The 23,062-nt window shown below is 37.2% G+C and overlaps 2 protein-coding genes across 5 annotated transcripts; both read left to right on the top strand.

Annotated features, from left to right (window-relative positions):
• The first annotated feature begins 818 nt into the window (after nt 1-818).
• Nucleotides 819-15,436, top strand: ccnl1a (cyclin L1a). 4 transcript variants are annotated; one of them, XM_055173539.2, is made up of 11 exons: nt 853-1,157; nt 1,355-1,429; nt 1,980-2,089; nt 4,987-5,107; nt 5,195-5,259; nt 11,754-11,853; nt 11,940-12,044; nt 12,192-12,330; nt 13,815-13,926; nt 14,372-14,458; nt 14,553-15,436. In XM_055173539.2, exons 1-11 carry the CDS (start codon nt 915-917, stop codon nt 14,965-14,967), a joined length of 1,572 nt encoding a protein of 523 aa, XP_055029514.1. In that variant the 5' UTR covers nt 853-914; the 3' UTR covers nt 14,968-15,436. The 4 variants fall into 4 exon arrangements, 3 of the variants coding, with proteins under 3 accessions (XP_055029514.1, XP_055029515.1, XP_055029516.1); XM_055173540.2 differs by lacking the exons at nt 853-1,157; nt 1,355-1,429 and adding an exon at nt 3,203-3,395; XM_055173541.2 differs by lacking the exons at nt 853-1,157; nt 1,355-1,429 and adding an exon at nt 3,203-3,350.
• Nucleotides 15,437-16,247: 811 nt separating this feature from the next.
• Nucleotides 16,248-23,048, top strand: selenot1b (selenoprotein T, 1b). Its single transcript, XM_073853338.1, has 6 exons — nt 16,248-16,434; nt 18,524-18,635; nt 18,848-18,974; nt 21,190-21,277; nt 21,389-21,545; nt 21,642-23,048. Exons 1-5 carry the CDS (start codon nt 16,305-16,307, stop codon nt 21,511-21,513), a joined length of 582 nt encoding a protein of 193 aa, XP_073709439.1. The 5' UTR covers nt 16,248-16,304; the 3' UTR covers nt 21,514-21,545; nt 21,642-23,048.
• The last annotated feature ends 14 nt before the right edge of the window (nt 23,049-23,062 follow it).

Below are 23,062 nucleotides of genomic sequence, written 5' to 3' on the forward strand. Positions count from 1 at the left end.
CCCCGCGGATTGATATGTACTATGCACTGATTTCTTTCCTCAGTTCCTGTCATTGACGTCAGTGGGACTTCCCGTTAAGATTCAATTTCATTGGTAAAATAAAAAACAAACACAAATAAATGTGAAATACGCATTATGTTAGAATTACCGTGAACAGTTTATCTAAAACAATATATAGATAAACAAAACAATACACAATACAATAAAATTTTACATGATAGCATCGATCTAGAACTGACTCAATATGAGCAGCTTATTAAATCTATTATACTTATAGATGTTATATTAAGTGCGACAGCGTAGGGAATTGTATGTATTGGTTTATGTTATAGTGGTAAAATGAAATATGCTGCAAATAATGAAATATATGCGGGTCTATATAAGTTTAACGTCCGCGGAAGAATACAAAACATGTTCGACTGGGCTTACGTCACAGTAACGTACATTGAAATTTAACCACTTGAAAATAATATTTTTCTTAAGATGGCTTGACGAAACTTCGTCGGTAGGAGGCACAACACGGTCTCTCAAAGCGTAAATAATTCCACTGAAACGTTATATGGCATTAAATATAATGCAAAATTACCTTTTTTTCTCTCGCTACTATATCACTGTAATGAGCAGGATATATGCAGTGTATAATAAAATCATTTATTGCTAAAGCAACGCAAAATAAACACCGTTATGGTTACGGCTCTTTGTGATTGGTCGTATTTTGTCAGCGTTGAATAAAGTAACACTTTTACACAACCAATTGGTTCGTTTGTGATCACATGACCAAGCTCTCCACCAATCAGCGATTAGTCGGTGAACTCGCGTAAGAAACGCTGCTGTCCGCTCTATGTTATGAATCTATTTCTATGTTCTAGTAGTCTAAGAACATCCTTGGCAGGCAGGCACCGACGACGGCGATCATGGAGGCATCGATGGCCACCGGTCCTGCCACAACTGCGCCTGTTAATAGCGAGGGCATATTAATAGGCGATAAAGTTTATTCCGAAGTCTTCCTCACTATAGATAATTCTTTAATACCAGAGGAAAAGCTCTCCCCGACCCCGTCTATGCAGGATGGCCTAGACTTGCAAACCGAGACCGACCTCCGGATCCTGGGGTGCGAGCTTATCCAGTCTGCCGGGATCCTGCTACGCCTACCGCAGGTAAATATACCCACTGTTCGGATTAATAAAGTGTCAATTTAGTTTATTAAGTATGTGAGTTATATTGCATCATAGCAGTGATTTCATGATCGGCGACGGATCGGTTAGACAAAAACAAAATGGCGGACGTTGATTTTTGAAATCGGAACAGGAGCGCTGATAAGAATTCTTCTTATATTCGTTATTCTGGCTTTCAGGTTGCCATGGCGACCGGGCAAGTGCTTTTTCATCGCTTCTTCTACTCGAAGTCCTTCGTGAAACACAGTTTTGAGGTAAGAGACCACATCTAATGTATAAGCATTGCGGGTGGCAGCCATGTTGTTTGGCCGCTGAAAGTCACAAGCAAATCCTATAACAGTTTAACGTTCAACATCATTCTCAAAATAGATGTACTAGTAAGCTGCCTGACTAGACGACACTTTAGGCACGTCATAAACATGTTGTCTATGGTGCCCAAAATGCTGCCTAGACAGGACGCTTACTAACGTTTGTGTTTTCATGTAAAATCTTGCAAAAGCGATACCCATTGGCAGTGAGCAATATTTAAGAGCATACGACCAAAATGATATGATATAGACATAAGCCAAACTAATTTAACTTGGATTTATTATATACAATATACATTAATATTCAGGTACTTGAAATGTATGAGAGCTTTAGATATATTTTGTAATTCACAGAAATTAAGGTTATCTCAGAGAGTTATCAGTTATCTTCCAGTTATGTTGATATGTTAAATCGTTAAGTTCATAATAAAATATTGGTTTCTTGAAAGTTTCTTGAAATGAATTTGACTTTTATGCTTTCCTTCCCGCTCCCTAGATTGTCGCCATGGCCTGTGTTAATCTGGCCTCAAAGATCGAAGAAGCCCCCCGGCGAATACGAGACGTCATCAACGTCTTTCATCATTTAAGGCAGCTCCGAGGCAAAAGGTAAGCATGGCTCAGTCTCGCAAGTGTTTGTTACCCGTAAAACCAACCTTCCACCTTAACAGATTTTATCATGCTTTTATAAAACATTCAAAGGTGCCGTAGAATGTAAAACTGTATTTACCTAGGCATAGATGAATAATAAGAGTTTTGTACGTAGTAAAAACATATTGTGTGCGTCAAACACTATTGTTTCCTCATCCTAATGTAAGCCTCGTGCACGTAAAAGATGTGATGTACACCCCAACATTAAATTAAGTGCATTGTTGTTACAATGTTAAAAACAAAGTTGTGACTGCTGAGTTAGCGTTGTATGCTAGTTAATGCTATATGCTAACATTTAGGCTGAAGTTCTACTATGGACAAACTTACCACTGAGAAACGTCCATTAACAATCTCTGAATAATTGGTTATTCCTCAAAATCTGTATCTTCGTTTGATACAGACTCAAACGTATAAAGTCTGTTTACACACACACAGAGCTACTGAAGGAGCTGCTCTGAGAAACAGCCAATCAGAGCAGAGCTCAACATTATTATTCATGACCCTTTCAAATAAGGTAATAATAGACCATTTCATTCTGAGGGACAAATCCCAGTGCTGTAAATAGACATGCCAAACCATATCTGGATAATTTTTGTATTTAATAAAGCCACATACCTTCTATGTAGATATCAAAGAGCAACGTATCACATTTATATCAATGCATTCTTTGGCACCTTTAATGTCATCACTTTAAATTGTAGATAAATCAGGTACACTTAAACATATTAACTGTGAGTAGTTCTGTTTGTTGTTTTTATGATGTGTTAATTTGAGTGCCATTTTGTTTGCTTTATGTATATCTAAACCATTTCAAAGCTTTTCAGTTTCTTCATCAGTCATAATTGGTAGTAACAGCAGGATTTAGTCCTCTCATTACCTGAGCAAGTAAAATGCCTTCAAACCGCTCAAAAAACCTAGGTTATACCTTTGCAATTACCGACTAGTCTACGTTTTATTCCGAAATGAATTAGAAAACAATTTTGAAAGAGGATTATATGGAAAACTTGTTCATTCAAACTCAAGGCCGCGGTATTAACTTGAATTCTCTTTTCCCTTGCAACCAACTAACAGCGACCAGCTACATTTACCAATGCCTGGGTGATGTGGAATGGTACGTAGAGATGAAGCAGTCGGCATGGCAACAGAGGTGTCGCTTCCCCCCTCCCCCGGGAGAAGCCAGTGGTCTGAAAGCGGTCACTGGGAAATCGGGGATCGACAGGTTGGCCGCTGGTCCGAAGCGTCTGGGTGACTCCTGTATCTCAGTGTAAGCTTATTGTCTCTGCCAGCACAGGTGACGATCCAAATTTTTATTTTTGTTGTCACGAAAGACACCTCACCACACACGTCATGGCTGCCACAGAAATATCACATGCTGCACACCTGAGACCAATATGTCTGCATAAAAGGGCCTGCTAGGGTTGCATATTTGAAGGATATTTAGAGTCAATTAATCGTTTCTGACCTTTAATATAGTACAGTTTAAAGCCTCATTGATATCGGGATGTAAGAGCATGTTTGTTTATGTTTAGCCTCAGAAAGCACTAACCAAGCTTTTGAGTGTTGATTTTATTCAGAAGTGTTTATTTTGATGCGACTTTAAATGTTGTTTAGGTTTTTGACTAAGTATTCATGTATTTGTGAACGTTAAGGAGTAAATTGCATTTGTAATCTTTAGATGATCATGTTGCGTAATATGTAGATGTTATTCTCTTATTTGCTAAATAATATTTTAATAGTGGTAGTTTTGTTAAAATTGTTTGTAGTGTTTAATTTTAAGTGAATTGTTTAAAATCGTTGAATAATCGTTTGTGGTTTTTACCTTTAATTGAATTGTTTTAAATCGTTGAGTAATCGTTTGTAATTTTTTACTTTTAATTGAATTGTTTCAAATCGTTAAGTAATCGCTTTTCGTTTTTACTTTTAAGTGAATTGTTTAAAATAGCTGAATAATCGTTTGTGGTTTTTACTTTTAATTGACTTATTTCAAATCGTTGAGTAATCGTTTGTGGTTTTTACTTTTAATTGACTTGTCTCAAATCGTTGAGTAATCGTTTGTAGTTTTTTACTTCTAATTGAATAGTGGCTAAGTTTAAATTGCAAATGTTAGATAAAGTATAGTTTCTTTCTGTATTTTGATAATAGTAGTTATTTTGATAATATTTTTAGTAGTAGCAGGAGTGTAAGAAGAAAGTTTCTGTAGACGATTTTCAGTTTGAGCAATATTTTCCTGGAATTCTGGTTTGCCGTTTTTCGGTTCATGTGATGATGGTGTATAGAAATGTTTGCATAGTAAACCTGATTGGGTGCTTGGGGTTAAATATAGCTTAAACATGACTCAGTGCTTTTGGTACATCATGAGCTTATTTTGTAAACAAGTTTCTTCTTTAGTTCCTAAACAAAGAAAGTGTACTATATGTTTTGCACGCTGACATTTAAGCTCCAAAACGATGTAATTTCAAACAGCACAAAGTTTTGGTCTTATATTTGGCAGGTTTTCTTTCACGGTTTTTGTCAAAATTATACAGGGAGGCAACTGTGCTATCGTTTAAAATTTTTGGGGTATAGGTTTGATCTGGTTCGTGCTTTGTGACATTGGTTTTGGGTGTGTCAACATTTTTCTTTTCTGTCGAAGCTATGATGTGGTGAGATGAGTTTTGTTGTCACTTTTGGCAGTACTAAAAGTCTTACACTGAAACTACAGGAGTCTAAATAAAATACTGGACCTGTTGCCTTTAGTTGGTTGAAAGGGGAAAAAGAAATTAAACTGTAAATAAAGCAAACACAAGGCACTTTCAATGTCTTGACTAGTTTTTGGGTCAGGGAAACAATTTCCTTTTCGTTCCCTCATAAATCAGGAGTCCCAGCCCATTGATACTTGATCAGAACTACATAAACACCAAAAACCAGGTGATAAAAGCTGAACGGCGCGTGCTGAAGGAGCTTGGCTTCTGCGTACACGTCAAACATCCACACAAGGTACGTCCACTTTGGTTATTTGTGCTTTTTAAAGTTCTGGTTAAGGGGAAATGAGGGCCCTAACGTGTCGCTTTATTTGTTTTCCAGATTATAGTCATGTACCTGCAAGTGCTTGAATGTGAGAAGAACCAGACGCTGGTCCAGACAGCCTGGTGAGTAAATGAGCATCTTCAGTTTGGAGTCTAGTAGGGTTGTAATGGTATATCGGTATGGTGGTCTATCACGGTTTGAACCTGCACTATGAACATTTCCTTATATTTTGCCTATAGACTGTTTCAGCAGTAACAACATAAACAAGCGGTTTTCGTGGTCATCACGTAACTTCCGGTAAACCCCGCAAAGAATAAATAACAACAAAGTCCTTTTAAAGTAGTTTATTTATATAACAAGCAAAATAAACAACACGTAGATTACCTAGGAACGTAAAACATTTGTTATTTTCGACCAGGTGTGTGTTTAAGAGTTCAGTTTCAGCAACTAGTTAGACGATTAAACAAACAGAAACCGGAAGTAAAGCTCGGCCCAGACGCTTATCGCGTCACCGCACATGCGCCCGATAAAACGATCTATACGTAAATTTCCATTTGGCTGCTTACAAGCTAAATTTGCAAACAGTGCACACATGTGAAGCATAGCATAGGAAACAATTGAGCAAAATCATTTTTATATTATAGCCGCAGTTATGAAGTATTTTTGTAGGTCAACCCCGCAAGTTAGCAGGACACGCCTCGCTAAAAAGCCCATTCACTTTTTGATTATCGCAAAAAATTATTCCTGTGTTTAAGTTTTTGGGAATCTTCACAGATTAATACTTTTGAATTTTGAAATCTTAATTTTTTTTAACGCATTTAGACTTAAATCATAATAGTCGTGTATATCTGTCAAGATTAACTTTGTTGGACAAAACGTGTAAGTGTCATAAACTTTTGGTAAATGCAAAGCTTATTTTTTGCGAATATTCCAAAAGTCTATGGGGAAATTGAATGGGCTTTTTGCGAGGGAACCAGTGTCCCACTTACTTCCGGGTTGGCCAACAAAAATACCCTTTACTACACCCCATCAAAATAAAAGTTAGATGAAATGATGACAGAAACGGGGTTCCCATGGGTCATGAAATTTCTGGAATATCATGGAATTTTAAAAGGTTTTTTCCAGACATTGAAAGTCAGTCAATTTTATATTTTTTCGTCCTAGTCATGGAATATCAGGGATCTTTGTTTTTTACTTTGAATTTTATTTTTAATTTATCAAAATGTATCGTGTATGAAAGCACGGTACTATCGTCTGTCGTAGGGCTGTGACGATACATCGCGTTCCCCATTAAAAACTTGTGTGCTATGGCTCTGTGATCAGTAGGAGGTTCTTATCAATCTAAAATTGCTGAGTTTGAGTCGTTTATAACCTGAATTTAAAAAAGCAACACTCGTCAAACACAATCATTCAAAATATTTTTATTATCATGAAAATACCTGAAACAATCTGAAGAACAGCGATATAAATATCCCTTTAGACATTTCCTGGAATAGCGTTTGTAATGATACTTCTTCTATGGCACAATTGAAGTTTCTGCACGAGAGCGCCCTCTGGCTTTTGGATGTGGCGGCATTTCACCGTAATTCATTTAAATTCATTCATTGAGAAAACGCGCATTTGCATGATTAACCGTCACAGCCCTAATCTGTCGGCACAACCCTAGTGTACACTACATTATCCAGGCTCACAGCATCCCGGACATAGGTCATGGAAATTTTGCTTTTAGTCAGAAAAATGTCAGGGACTTTGACTTGTTGTACACCAGATTGTATGTCTTAAAGTTATAATAACAATAATATTCTTAATAATACATTATTTAAATTAATGTTTTTTCCACTTTTAACATAGTATACTTTTTTAAATTGTATTAAGTATGTATCTTTCATAAAAATAGTTTCACGTTTGTTGCAATGAAGCATTTGTTTAGTTGAAAAAACATTGTTTTTATTCATTAAGGTGTCATACAGTGATTGTTTAATATTTCATAGGCTACACCATGAAAGCATGGTGTTTACTATGACCGTTATCATACCGTAAAAATCCCGTATCTTTACAACCCTAAAGTCTAGACACTGATCAGCCCAGTATTGAACTCTGCGTTTGTTATGTAACTTTTCTGTCCTTCTCTTCTGATGGGTGGATTTATTCTTGGCTCGTGTGTTTGTGTATGTCTGCTGTTTTAAATCTCTTGTTCATGGCTGTGATTTCTTGCGGACAATGGAGAGCTTAGTTTAACTCTGTCCTTTCTCTCTACTCTTTGATTAAAGGGTAGTCCATGATGGTAAGTGTCATAAAGAACCTCTGAACTCTGCTCCTCCAACCACATGACCTCAGGAATCTCCCCCCATTGGCTGCCCTTCTCGAGACAGCCAATCCAGTGAGAGCTCTCTGCCCGAGAATCACTGAAGGGGGCCTTTCCCAGCTGCCAGCAGCATCTTGTTTTCTTGGGGTTGTCCAAAAGGATTTGTATTTTTGGTTTTGCTTCGTCTCACGTTTTACCTCTCCTTCATTGCTTTTTTTAGTTTGACCTTTTAAAAAGGTAGTTTTGAAGTCTGATTATTTGCACTTCATTGTACCATCTCTAATATCTAAATTTTATTAGATACAAGTAGTGTTTTTTTATTCGTAGCGCTACGATATGGATTTGATGTCATTCAAATTAAATTTTTGATTGTCATTAATGTTTTGGTTTAAGAGGACTCTCCAGCTTAGTCTTTAAGTTTTTCGTAAAATGTTATAAAGATCCCATGAAATTAAAATGAGTTTCATGGATTTGCTTATATCTGTTAGCCTTGTATATGTTAGTGAGCTCGTAAAGGTGGCAAAATTAACTTTAAGCAATTCATGGAAAATGGATGAAAAATTGTTGCCTTAACAATTTTAACATGCCTTACTGCCTGTATGTATTTCTGTAAGACTAGGTGATCTATACTTTTTCGAAATCTGCAATATGCAACAGAGCACATTGAACGTTTATGGTTGAATAATACGCTGTATTATTTTTTACATATATATAGCATTTAGTAGGTAGTTATTTAGTACAGAAAGCCATTTTATATGGTCTTTAAAGGCGTAGTTTTCTCATTGGACATTTTCTTATTATTTACTCCCCACTCATGCCATTTCAGCTATACAGTATTATGCAAAAGTCTTAGGTCACGACCAACTTTGCTGTTTTAGCAAAGGTTTAATGACATCAATATTTATTTTTCAATCTATCTATTGAGATGCAAACAAAGGAAAATACAGGAAGTATGTACAGAATATATATATATATTTAGTGTTGACATCTTTTGACAGTAAACACTTCTTGAACTTTTTTGAGGAGACTGAAGTCATTCGATTAGAATTAGAAAATAGGATTTTATTTAGGTTTAAAGGTATAGTATGGGTTTTAGCGGCATCTAGCTGTGAGATTGTGTATTGAAACCAACCTCAATTTCAAAACGCAATGAGAAGCTACGGTAGCCACCATAGAACAAACATGTTGACGCCTGAGACAGTGTAGTGACGAAACGCGAACTATAGACGGTTTCAGCAGTAACAACATAAACAAACGGCTTTCGTGGTCATCACGTAACTTCCGGTAAACTCTGCGAAGAATAAATAACAACAAAGTCCTTTTAAAGTAGTTTATTTATATAACAAGCAAAATAAACAACACGTAGATTACATAGGAACTCAAAACATTAGTTTTTTTTTGACGAGGTATTTGTTTTCAAGAGTTCAGTTTCAGCACCTAGTCAGTCCATTAAACAAACAGAAACCGGAAGTAAAGTTCGGACCAGACGCTTATCACGTCACCGCACGTGCGCCCGATGAAACCGTCTATAGAAGAGTTTTTCCATTTAGGGCTATTGTAGAAACATGACAATGACTTCCTTGTAAGGTGACCTGCTGTGTTTGTACATAACAGCTCATACTAAGGTGATAAAAACAACAGAGTTCAATATGAAGGTCTTTATACGCTACTGAAACTATAGTTATTTATATTATATTGTATTTCTGTAAAAAGAAAAGTTACACACTGCACCTTTAAGAGATGCCTGCATTTGTTTTCAAGTGTAAGAGAAGCTTACACTAAATATTTGACACTTTAGCTTATCATTTTATTCTGTTTTTTAAAACTGCATACAAATGTCCTGTTTTCTGGTTGTATTTTTTATAAAGAGAGTTATTTTATTGCAAAAACAACAAATCCAATAGTGGCATTTTGGTCTAAGACTTTTGCACAGTAGTGTATATCTTCTGCTCAACACAAATAAATAATTTTATATTAAAATGCTAGCATGTTATCCTAAGACAAGGCTAAAAAGGGTTAATCTCAAAAATCACGTAGGTTCATCATTAACTCTTTCCCCGCCATTGACGAGATGTCTCGTCGGTTGGGAGAGAACGCTTCCCCGCCAATGACAAGATTTTCCGTCTTTACGCAATACCGCTTTTATCCACCAGGTTGCGCACTTCCGCAACTTATACAACCCGGAAGTATTGCCCTCTGGCAAGCTGCTGCATGTCCGTGTCTGTTTTAAAGTTCGCTCTGAATGGGATCTCTATGAAGGGTCCGTCAAAAAAATGGAATTATCTCTGCTTTTTGCTCAAAATGTGGTGTTTTTGCAAAAACCTACCCATATTCAAAAGCTGATTACAAAAGAACTACTCAAGGTAGGATGAAACGTTTTTTTTTTGTTTGAAAGCAGAGGGTCTGTTCTTTCATTTGGTATATTGTATGTTTATGTATCTGGGGAGGAACATTTTCTGGAAGGCATTGGACTTTGGTGAAAATCATGAAAAACGCTGGCGCTGGCTGGCAACTTTTAAAAAAAATGCTGGCGGTGAAAGAGTTAACTCTCTCCCTGCCAGCAATTTAAAAAAGTTGCCAACGGCAGTATTTTTTATGATTTTCACAAAAGTTTAATGCCTTTCAGGAAATGTTCTTCTTTAAATACATGAACATAAAATATATCGAATGAAAGAACAGACCCTCTGCTTAAAACGTTTTATCATATATTCATTTGTTCTCTTTTTATCACCTCTCAAATATAGGTGGATTTCTTCAAAAGTTCAAAATTTTGAGCAAAAAGTTGATAATTGGACTTTTGAAAGAGATTAGATTCAGAGCGATGAGCAAAACATACAAAAAGTTTTTACTGTTTTGGGGATCAGTGGAAGAGCGCCACCTAGTGGTTAATAGCGGAAATATGGATTGCTGTAAAAATTTGTTATTGGCGGGGAAGCGTTTTCTCTTAATTGACGACATGACTCGTCAATGGCAGAGAAAGAGTTAAAATTATCCAATTGACTACAAACGTTTAATCAATGTCTTCTAAAGCAAATTAGTATATTTGTGGGATAAAATTAGCATATTTAGTGATCAATACATAACAGATCTATAGAAAAAAAAAACATGCAGATCACCATGGTATATTTAAAAATGACTTATGATAATGGAGAATAATACTGGTTCTCGTGTGTCTGTGACTAGTTGTGATACGTGTGTTACAAGAACCAATGGAATTTATTTGAACTTGCAATGCTAATTTGTGTGTTCGCATTATTAAATCCATTACTCACTAAATAAGCTCAAAAAAGTTATATTTTCAGTTAATATAGCATGTATGTGCTTTTGGGAACCATTTTGAGCCTGCATAAGATGATGATGGCATTAATGCAATAAATATAAATTTAAACTTTGTGTTCATATGAAAAAAAGGAAGTCATTTACCTGGGATGGCATGAGGGTGAGAATTATAAGAAAATGTTCCTATTTTTGTGAACTTATTCCTTTAAGGCCTTCAGTGTATATATCAGTAGGATCTGGGATGTGTCTGTATTCCAGCATAGTACATGTCAATGCTGCTTCATTCTTCATTTTTGTTGTTGATGATGATAAGAGGTTTGGGTCCTCACTGTCCCCATCTTTTTGTTTGATTTCTAGAGTGCATCCCATTTCTGGCATTCCGAATTAAGTCAAAGTTTTTTTGTCCACAAGTTTAGACTCTTGACCAATCCAGTCCAATACTGCAGGAATTGTACTGTTATGTATGGCAACTGCTCTTAAAATGGCCTCTCAGTCCAGCTTTGACTGATCATCTTGTGCCTTGCATGCCATTCTGTGTCACCAGTTGCATGTGTCATGAGTGTCATGTCCATGTTGCCCTATTTTCCATTTTACACCCTTCGTGTGCTTTATGGTGGAAAGTCAAGCTATTATTTTAAGATGGCAATGGATTTTTAGCCTTGTGTAAAAAGGATGGTATTGGCCTTTTCGTTTTAGTGAATTGTCGCATTCGTGCATGCAATCAAAGACAGTCTGTTTAGTATTTGACAATCCTCCGCTTTCTTCACCCCACAAGCTTGTCTATGTGCACAGGTGTGCACTGAACTTGTAAGTGTGCCTGTCCACATTGCATGCATGCCTTAACGCTGGTATTGAACGTCCGGGGACCATGAGACACAGAGAGGAAAAGGACAAAGTTAAACTCAAGTCTCCATGTATTTGTTCGGTCTTCCTGCATAATGCTAGAAGCCTCGTACATTAAAGGGAAGTTACAGCTAAAAATCAAGGCACTTGGAGAAATTGCAATGTTGTGGTTTAACTCTTGTGTTGCAGGGACTACATGAACGACAGCCTTCGTACGAACGTGTTCGTGAGATTTCAAGCCGAGACCATCGCCTGTGCCTGCATTTACCTCGCTGCACGAGTGCTACAGGTACTCTGTCCTTTATAGTCTCTACTTATAGTCTTTGTTTAACCTGTGATGTTCTTACGTTATATTTCTGATTTTTTTTCTTTTAGATATCGTTACCAACAAGGCCGCACTGGTATCTGGTGTTTGGTGCTACTGAAGAGGAGCTCAAAGAAATCTGTATAACCACTCTGAAACTTTACACCAGAAAGAAGGTTAGACCTGTTTCACATTTTTTTTTAGATAGGCAGCACTTTTACTATTGCTTATTTTTTGCATGCAAGATATCTGGTTTTTCACATGTTGTTGTTGATCTAATCAACAAGTCCCATTTTATGATTTTATTTGTTTTGCATTTTTAGCCAAATTATGAATTGCTGGAGAAGGAGGTGGACAAGCGGAAGGTGGCACTGCAGGAAGCCAAGCTGAAGGCCAAAGGCCTGAATCCTGATTGCACTCCTGCTCTCATGATTGGTGGATTTTCTCCTGCATCCAAACCATGTATGTTGTCACTTTCAACCTTTTTTGTACTGTAGCAGTTTTAGCTATAATCATCTTTGATTTAGGTTTTCCATTGCATAGTACCCCCATGGTTTAGTTTGGGTCGGGTCAGCTTACTTTTGGGGGCTTTTCCACTGGGTACAGTACATGGTACCCGATACTTTTTTAGGACCACCTTGGTTTGGGATCCAAGTGACCCGAGCTGATACCAAAACGTGACGCGCAAACACTGTAGATCACTGATTGGTCTGAGAGAATCGTCACTACCAGCGTCATCGCTGTAATGTAAAAGACCTTAGCCTGCGTTGTCTTGAGTAGACCTGTTGTCATCTTTGCTTTGCTGTAACTCCCTTTTAGCGATGAAAAACATCCAAAGGTTGAGAATCAGAAACACCATAACCTTTTTTCCAGACTTGCGGTTTGTGGTGGGACATCGCGATTAGCACGTCAGCATTATATGTGTATATGCAACTTAAATGAGGCTCGGCAGATCGCGTCGATTGACGCCACGGGTGTTTGTGCGGAAGCTGTCATGTGAGACAGAGCTAGTGATAAACGTGATATGCAAACATTTATTTGTGGTGGTCAATTTTAATTTTGTGACGGACTGAGAAAAAAATGATTGTATGGGAATCTACCAAGACGCTCTCACTTGTTTGATGTCACAACAGTAGGCAGCGCAAATATAACAACACGCCTATAATCCCTCCCACTGCGAAGTGATACCAAACTCCATGGAAAAGCTAACCAAGCCAAAGTGAGGTGAGCTGACCCAAACCAAACCGTGGGGTACTACGTTTCACGTGTGCCTCGGATATTTGTAGGGTATAATATTAGAGTCATCAGGTCTCGTGTAATTTAAAATGAATGAACTATCTCGCTGTTTGCCAAGAGCGCTTGCGACATTGTGTGGCTAGCGGTACATTCATTTCATTGAGCCAGACTTGTCATTCAATTTTGAATGCACATTTTAGTGGTTACCTTGGTGGTGTTTTCAGATAACAAAATAGCAGCTGGCCAAATTGAATGACTGATGCATGCGGGGAACCAGACTGCACACACGTCGGTGCCGTTTACATTTGGGTTCAGTCGGTTTAAAAAAATTTCCACTGGTTTGGGTCGAACTTGGGTCTAATTTTCTTCGGTTTGTCTCAGGTTGGGTCTTTCTTAAAAAAAGAAAGAAAAAAGACGTGGGGTCGGATACATTTCTTTGGACCCAAGTCAGAAGGTGCAGACAATAGTCTATGAAACACAAATTACAAATGAAATAATAAACATTGCTCGCTTCTGGAATTTGTGTTTTTTGTTGGCATAGTGTGCTCTACTTGCATATTAAAAAAAAAAGGTAGGCAATATATATTATATACATGCACAGTATTTAGTAAACTGGTGTCGGGTTCCAGACATGGCAATGATGAACTGAGGCTATAGGATGCTGTCTGTTTAAAAAGAGGTAATAAACTGTGTTTGCATACTTCTGACAGGTTCACCGAATATAACGAAAGCAGATGAGAAATCTCCAAACTCTCAGACTCTTAAGGCAATAAAAAAGGAATCAGAAGATCGGCTTCAGGGCTCCAAGAGCCCACACAATGGGTGAGTCTTTGACACCTGATGCCTCCCATGTGTTCATTTAGTTTCTGTAACAAGGCTGGGGCTGGGGGGCATTGCCCCCCCATATTTTCCTTTGCCTCCCAAAAATGTACAGCCAACCATAAAAAACTCACAAATAGCGTCCCTTGTTGGAAAACGCTACTTATATTATCTCCCGCCACTAGTGTCTGGTTAATGGTAAGACACAGAATATGAATGATGTATTTTTTGTTTAAGGGAGACAAAATAAAATGTTCAGATCTGTTTTTTATATATTTTACATTGTGTGTTATGGTGGCCCACCCAAACATCCTGACTGCCCCCCCAGTCCGGCAAGCCTAGTACTGGGTCTGGTCTATAGGATACATATGTTTTAAATAAATGTTGAATTTTGTTTTTAATTATAGAGCATTTATTACTGAGGCATTAATCATATTTCTTTCCTCAGACTCAGGAAGGACGGTAAATTGGTCCGGAACAGTAGGAGCGGAAGTCGTTCTCATTCCAGGTCCAGATCGCGCTCTCCCAGACGACAGTGAGTATCTACTGCAGTACACTGCTTGGCTTGTCTATGATTGGTTGTGTGGGTTATTCATGTATCTGTACTAAATCACAATTTCTTCCTTCAGTTACAACAACAGACGCAGCCACTCGGCCACCTACAGTTCTCGCTCTCGAAGCCGCTCTCACAGCCGCAGTCCGTCTCCACGGCGACACGCCAACCACGGCCCTCCGTCTCCGCTACTGCCACACTTGAAGTCAAAGCAACGCTCGGACGACCTGCACACGCACAGTAGGCACAGCCACAAGAGGAAGCGCTCGCGCAGCCGTTCTCGCTCCGTCAGCAAACCCCGTGAGCGTGACAGAGAGAGGGAAAGAGAGAGGGAGCGAGACAGAGGCTCATCTGAGCTGTCGAAGAAGCACAAACACGAACGCAGCGGCCATCACAGAGAGCGACGAGAACGCTCGCGCTCGTATGAAAGATCTCATAAAAGCAAACACCACAGCAGCAGCCATTCGAGTCACGGTCGTCACAGACGCTGAGCACGCTTTCCTCTGTTGGGTCATTTCTGTGAGACTGCCGACGCGTTTCTCTGATTTGAGCGGTTGCTGCTTGTCTGTTTTACTTTTTTTGATTTCTCATGTGTTTTTGCAGTTTTAGTTTTTAAATGTTAAGAGGTTATGAAACTACATATTTACAGTGTAAAGATGGGTTAAATACTGATGTAATACGGGACATGCTTTGATTTATAAAAGCAACCTTTTTTAAAAGGTGGGAAAATCACTAGTTACAAAAAAATGGAAAATTCTTCAGGAAGGACAACTCTTTGCACATCTATAAGAATAATTGAGATGGTCTACTATTGAACAAAAATGGTATTTTCTTGTTTTTGTTTTTTTTTTACAGTTGGATGCAGACTATTTTGATCATGGTGATTCTGTTCACTGTTTTTTAGTCTGCACGTCTTCACATCTGATTTTTACTCAATAAAAGTAATAAAAGTGACTGTCAGATGTTGTTTTACTTCATTTAGAAACTTTGGATTAATTTTCAGTGACAAAGAATTTTGGTAACACTTTAACTAATGTTAAGTAATGAACATTATAATAATGTATTAACTAACATGAACAAACCATGAGCAATACATTTGTTACAGTATTTATTAATCTTTTAGAAATAAAGCTGTTCATTGTTTGTTCATGTTAGTTCACGGTGCATTAACTAACGTTAACCAAATTTTAATAAAGTATTAGTAATTGTTGAAATTAACATTAATAAAGATTAATAAATGCTCTATAAGTGCAGTTCATCATTAGTTCATGTTAACTAATGAACATATATTAAAGTGTTACCAGAATTTTGACCTGAAATGAATATTTACCACTGAAGCATTGTCCTAATAAGTTCATCTCCTATTTTGGTGAATAGGACATGCTCAATACAGTCAAAATCATTGTAATATTTGATTGTATTTATAATTTAATATTGAATCATCATAATTACTGGAAACTATTTTCTACCTTTAATTTAGTTACCTTATTTACCAAACTCAAAATAATAATATATCAGCAAAAAAAAAAAATGCAAAATGGATTATTGGCTGTGAAAGAAGGGAGGAAAAAAACGAGGCTGCACCATATATTCCGTTATAATGCATAGGGGCAAAAATTGCTCGTTTATTCGTCAACCAGGTTGATCACAAAAGCAAACAAAATAACTAATCAAACAGTATATTGTTACTAGTATCATTCGGTTGTATAAAATCAGTAGGTCCGTCGAGTCCAAAGTATTATTTTAAAAGAAGGCTTTTATTTTGAAAGACGGGTCGTTTTAGGAACTTCCGGTTGTAGTCGGGGTTGCCGTTTGCGGACTCTGCGTGATGGAGAAGCGGTGTTTATCTCTTCTGCTGCTCTGTGTGCTGTCTGTGTTTCATGTCACAGCAGACAACGTCAACGTTAAAAAGATGAAAATGCAGTTTACTGGAATGCCACTTCTGAAGTTTCAGATTTGTGTAAGCAAACAGAAAAGGCGACCCGAATGCCGTTCCGTTTCCTGTGAATGCGCGTGTCAATGTTGACAGTAACTGTTTTAACTTCTGTTATTGGTTCGATCAGGAGGTGCTCTTGAAAGCATTTAGTGCGGATTTAGTTGTTTTTAATGACCTAGTGTGCACAAAAACGGAAATGTCTTGCCATACACATAATATTTAAAAGTTAGACTATGATCAATGACAAAACAAGCTTCTAAAAAAGTAATAACAAAAATCTAAATGGATGTAATGCTTATTTTTGAGTCAGGAACAATGTGTTTAAAAGTTTTTTTTATTGAACAGCATTGTAGTACATTTTAGTAACTTTTTCACACTATTTATCCCTTTCAAAAAATGTCAGGTGGTACAACCAATCATTGTATATTTGCCAAATCAGTTTTGCCACCTGTTTCATGCTGATTGTTTGTTTATTTTATAGTGCCATTTAAAATTATAATCCTGAAAATAGTTTGAAAGTGTAAAATAACTTTACCATAAAAGTAACATTTGAAAACTATAAATGTAAGTACAATAAGTAAAAAGTATAAAAACAATTAAAGACAACCTTAGCTTAGATTTATAAAAATCTAAAATTATAAAATAATTTATTAGATTATTAAAAATATTTAGCTTAATGATTTTATTATAGGGGCATTCAAACCACTTGCACGCACCTTTTGACTTTCTGGTTGCTCCACCTGACCTCTGCAATGCATTTACATTACACTATTACTTGGATGCTGGCATAAGCTTTTGCCTGTGATATCAAATTCATAAATATAATTTTTAAATACTATAAAATGTGTTTGATAAAATAGCTCTTATTTAGTTTTACATTGGTTGTACCACCTGACACTGGCTTTTTGTTATATTAAAGTAGCTGTTGTTTTAGTGTTTGAAAGAAATCTACACACATTTTATTCAGCCATAAAGAGCACCCGGGGTCCTCTGGATGAAGTGATATCATGTCATTTACATTTAGAGGACACTTTTATCCAATGTGACTTACAAAGACTAGAAAACAATAAAGCGATTTGTCAAAGGGAGGCTTGTACCAAGTTTTCACTATTCAAAGACAGAGTGAGAGTTAGTAATTGTTTTCATGTTTACGGTTTATACTTGTTATCTTCTTAATAAAGGCCCATGATTGCGGTAGTGCTATCTTGACATTTAAGAACATCCAAACCGTTAAATAAGTTTTTCAATTATCTTAACAACAACTAATATTTGTAGGGCTGCAGCTATCGGTTCTTTTTGTAATCGATTAATCTAGCACTTAATCGATCGATTAATCGGATAAATTTGTGTGTGTGTTTTTAAACAACCAAAACAAAAAATGCATAACCAAAATGATGTGGCTGTATGATCAAGCATTTGTGAAATTTGTTTATAGGAAAGGTTTCGAACATAAAATAATGCAATATCTTAAAGCTCTCTTAAACTGCTAATTTATACGGAGAGTTGCATCGTCTGCCATTTCACAAGTTTGAGATACTAAAACAAACAATTTTCTTTTATTAAAAATACTGAAAATGTATTGTGACTAAATAGGTTTTATAGAATGAAATGTCACATGTCATAAATGTATCAAGTTATTTTTGTAGTACATAATGACCCCAGACACAAAATATGCATGTCATGTTATTGACCCATAGACTACTTTCATGTTTCATCATATTCAAATGTAAGGTACTTTATGTTATACCATTGTATGAGATTTCAAATTTTTTTTAGAGATCCTTATGGTATGTTTATGTCACTTACTGTGACTACCCTAGATTTAAACAGACACGACTCTGTAATTCACGAAACTACACACCAGAACTTTGCTTTTGCACGACAAACTTACATTTTTGCTCTAGTTATCTCTTGTCTGCAGTTTAAGCACTTTTATAAATGAGGTAAATGTTTAAGAATGATGTTTGTTTATCTTTACTGCCTTTGGTTAACCTCTTGTTATTAAGTAACAGTTTTTGGATGGTTTTCCATCAGTTTGTCATATGTGAATTATTAACCCGTTTTATTCAATCACGGGTTGAGTTTCTAAGTCCAGTGCCTCTTATGTTGCAGTGTATCCTGAGGATACAGGCGGGTGTTTGAAGAGTACACTCAGGTTCTCAACCAGAGGTACCCAGACATCCGCATCGAAGGAGAAAACTACCTGCCTCAGCCAATATACAGGTGAGCTATCTCGCTTAAAACATTTGAATGTTTATTATCAATATTTACTTAGAAAATATATTTAAAACCACATTTATCATCTTTTTTATTTCTTAAATTTAATTAATTAAATTCTATTTTGTTAATTGTTATGAGACTTTATAATTTAATCTGTAAAATGTCATTGTTCTTAAGATCTTTCCTGAGATTTTTAGATCTCTTTTTTTTTTCAGGCACTTAGCATCCTTCCTGTCTGTCTTCAAGCTTGTAGTAATTGGTTTAATTATCCTGGGTAAAGATCCTTTTGCATTCTTCCATATAGAGGCTCCAGGAATCTGGCTTTGGGCAAAAGAAAATAAGGTTAGAAAAGTACAACCTTTTGTAGCAAAACACTGGTGTAACCTTCAGTTCATGTCTAAAGGAATTGCATTTAAAGGGGACATTTCACAATAAATTTTTAAGGTGTAACGTAAATACGTATGTGAAGTTTTATCTCAAAATACCATATTGATCATTTATTATAGGATGTTAAAATTGCCACTAGAGCTGTCACGATTATGAAATTTGGCTGACGGTTAATTGCCTGAAAATTTGTGTCGATTATGACGATTAATTGTCTGTTCTATTGAGTTGACATTTAATTCTCATACATACATTTTTTTGGTTTGTTCGTAAAATTAATTACACACATTCTTGTGATTGTTTACATTAAATCTTTTGCAAGGTTTAGCAAATATAAATACACATGCAATCAAATCAAAATAAACAGACTATACCAGAACAGGCCTTAAATAGTAGCCAATCCTACTAAAGTCATACACTGTATAAGTCTGTAGTGGGCGCAAAAAAATCAATTCCTTACAGATCCTTAAGAATAGCATCCTTTACTTCCCTAAATTTGGAATTGCTGTTATGGAAATGTATGTTTTACCTGGCAATTCATACTGCTTATCAAAGTTTTGCAGCATTTCTTCTCAATGTATTGAATGGCTTTGCAATGTGTCAAGTTTCACTGTCAGTTAAGGAGCGCCATCTGATAAGGTCTCATTTATACAGGCGCTGCAGCCCCCCCTTGTGTTTTTTAGAGAGATATGCAATCATTGCGGTGATCTGAAATCATCACGCTGAGGTCAAACAATTGTGATGAGACGATTATTTAATCATTGTGACAGCCCTAATTGCCACTTTGTAGGTGTGCTTTTTGGGTGTGTCCTTTAAAATGCAAATGAGCTGATCTCTGACACTAAAGCCCTTTTCACACACAAATTCCATAAAATACACGGGATACGCATCCTGGATTTTTCCGGAATAGTTAGATTTTTTTTCATTCACACTGCCAAGTTTATCCGGCATGTGACGGTCCCGGAAAGACACGTGACCTATTGAAAGTCCCGCCCTCTCTTCTACGCAGCGTCTGAAGTTTGCATATTATATATTATTTCTCCCTCCAAGAACCACTCGTGGCATTTTTGTTTATGATAAGATTATAAAGGAACGCGTGACGCACCGTTCTAATGCTGGTGAATGATATCAGCTTCTGAGTGGATATTTGACAAGCTCCCTGATTTCTGCTTTAATACAGTTTTCAGACATTTCTCATCGTGATTGTTTATATGCATTTTAAACCCGCATTTTGAGGAGCTGAACGACTTGTTGGGATGACGCGCGGATATTTTCATTTATTATAGCTCAAATGAGCACGTGACGCGATATTCTTTTATGCTGCTGAATGATCTCCGTTTCAACGCAGTAAGTAATGAGCTAACTTACCTGATATCTGCGTTAGTCCAGTTTGCTGACATTTCTCGTCGTGAATGTTGTAAATCCCTCATTTTAAAGAGTTGAACCAACTTCATGTTGCCATGACACGCGTGTCCTAACTACGGCACGTGCGTCATTGTTTATGCGTCTTATTTATCATTTCCTGATAACTGCGTCAATCTAGTTTGCAAGATTTCTCGTGATGAATGTTTATATGCATGTTATCTCGCTGTAAGGAGCTGAACCATAACTTGTGTTGTGATGATGACGCGCGCGTCCTCACTTCGACACGCCCATTACGGCATTCTTGCGGCTTCTTGTTCACACATGGGGTTACCCGCGTATCTTACTAGGTCCTCTTTCCGGCAACGATCCCAGAAGATTAACGGAACGAGTTTTTGTTCACACAGACGCTTGTCTGGCAATTTTACGGGTATTTTCTGGGACCAGAGGTCTGTGTGAATGAGGTTTAAATGACAGTGCTGTGGTTGGTTAGTGCAGATTGAGGGGCGGTATTATCCCCTTCTGACATCACAAGGGAAGCCAACTTTCAATTACCTATTTTTTTTCACATGCTTGCAGAGAATGGTTTACCAAAACTAAGTAACTGGGTTTTTCTCCACATTTTCGAGATTAATAAAAGCATTGCAAACCCAATTATAGCACTTAAACATGGAAAAAGTCTGATTTTCATGACATGGCCCCTTTTAAGACTTGGATGTCCATATACTTATGAAGCTTGACATCTCGAGTGTCATTGTCCATGTTTGTGTTATTTAGGGTTGTCCCTTAAGTTTGTTTTGTTTTCTTAAAGATATATGCCTGCATGATGGTGTTCTTCCTCAGCAACATGATTGAAAACCAATGTATGTCTACTGGCGCCTTTGAAATCACACTTAATGGTAAGATATGATGTCATTTTTGTATATTTCTGCTTGACAAACAAAATATATTATTGGGACCACAATACAAGCTTTCCAGCTCCTGCATAACAGATGTTTGTGTGCCCACAGATGTGCCTGTATGGTCAAAGCTTCAGTCAGGCCACCTGCCCTCCATGCAGCAGCTGGTGCAGATTCTGGAGAATGAGATGAAGTTGAGCGCGCACTTGGACTCTCTTCCCAACAGACGAGCTTAATCCGGCAGTAACCGAGCAGACAGCTGAGGCTTGTGGGTAGCACAATTCATGTTTTATTTTTTTGGAGAAAATATGTGGGGCTTTCTGAATGTTTGCATCACACAGACTCTCTCTCTCTCTCTCTACAGGTGTTTAGGGTCTTGTTGTGTGAGGTGGCATTAATGAAGGTTTGTACTGAAGGCAGTATGTGTGCTGGTGCAGACTGGATGTCCAGGCCCCTCTCACCGTTCATTGGGCTTTACCACAGCAGCTCAGCAATCCTTGGTTTGAAGTATGGAGGAAAATTTCATCTGCACTGATTCTATAATGACTGATTAATAATTGAGTGCTATTAAAGGGATAGTTCACCCAAAAATGAAAATAATGTCATTAATGACTCACTGAGAGCTAGTCACCCTCCATTAAAAATCTATGTACGATATGCTGTCCATGTCCAGGGGGGTGGTGAAGGCATCATCGGGGTGGTCCATGTGGCATCAGTCGGTCAGATAGAATTTGTTGAAGCATCAAAAATACATTTTGGTCCAAAAAATTATTCGGCATTGTCTTTTCTTCTGCGTCTGTTGTGGGGCGCATGCGCGGGACTGGAGTCACGTGACTGCAGTGACGCGGAGCACGTACAACACAGCTGACGTGTTATCTGGTGCGCCCTTTTTTGTTTTTTGTGCCCGGGATTCGTTTACAGTCTGAGGGAGACGCACGATGTAAGTTTGGGGAAAAATAAACTTCGCAAACATGTCTGAGGATAACACATAATTGGCGTCACTGCAGTCGCGTGACTTTGGTCTCGCGCATGCGCTTCGCAACGGACGCGGAGGAGAAGACAATGCTGAATAGAGTCGTAATTTTTGTTATTTTTGGACCAAAATGTATTTTCGATGCTTCAACACATTCTTACTGACCCACTGATGTCACATGGACTACTTTGATGATGTTTTTATTGCCTCTCTGGACATGGACAGTACCATACATAGATTTTCAATGAAGGGTCAACAGGCTCTCGGACTAAATGTGGAACATCTTGGACTGTGCTCCGGGGATGAACGGAGGTCTTGCGAGTTGGGAACGAGTCATTAATGACATTATTTTCATTTTTGGGTAACTATCTTGTTAAGTGGGGCAAATCAGGTTTAAACACATTGTTTTACCTGTTTTGCGCAGTAGTTTGTATTCATTACTGACGTTTGTTTTCTGTGTATTTCAAATCTGAAAATTAAACCTGTTAATAATTCTTTAAGAACTAGATTTCTGTTTAACCTTTATGTCCATGTCTGTCTCTTTTCTTTTGTATCATGTTTAACTGTTTTTTTATTGTTTTGATGTGCCAAACTGTTCATTCAACCCCCACCCAGTGTTTATCATGAGGTATTTTGCAATATAAATGTGTAAGATCTATGAGCAAAAGTATTCGTTTATCAAATAAATAAATATGTACACGTGAACAACAATGTACTTGTAATATGATATATTTTGGATCATTTTTAATATTTGTTTATAATTGAGTTTAAAATAAAATGTATCATTTGATGTGTAAATGTGTTGTTGTTGT

The sequence above is a fragment of the Misgurnus anguillicaudatus genome, chromosome 15, assembly GCF_027580225.2.
Source record: "Misgurnus anguillicaudatus chromosome 15, ASM2758022v2, whole genome shotgun sequence".
Classification (NCBI taxonomy): Eukaryota; Metazoa; Chordata; class Actinopteri; order Cypriniformes; family Cobitidae; genus Misgurnus; species Misgurnus anguillicaudatus.

Bases quoted from the DNA above. Each gene is read 5' to 3' on its own strand.
- ccnl1a (XM_055173539.2), top strand. From the start codon at position 915: ATGGAGGCATCGATGGCCACCGGTCCTGCCACAACTGCGCCTGTTAAT. The intron at 12,045-12,191 runs GTTAGACCTGTT...TTGCATTTTTAG, and splicing joins AACTTTACACCAGAAAGAAG to CCAAATTATGAATTGCTGGA. The intron at 12,331-13,814 runs GTATGTTGTCAC...TACTTCTGACAG, and splicing joins TTCTCCTGCATCCAAACCAT to GTTCACCGAATATAACGAAA.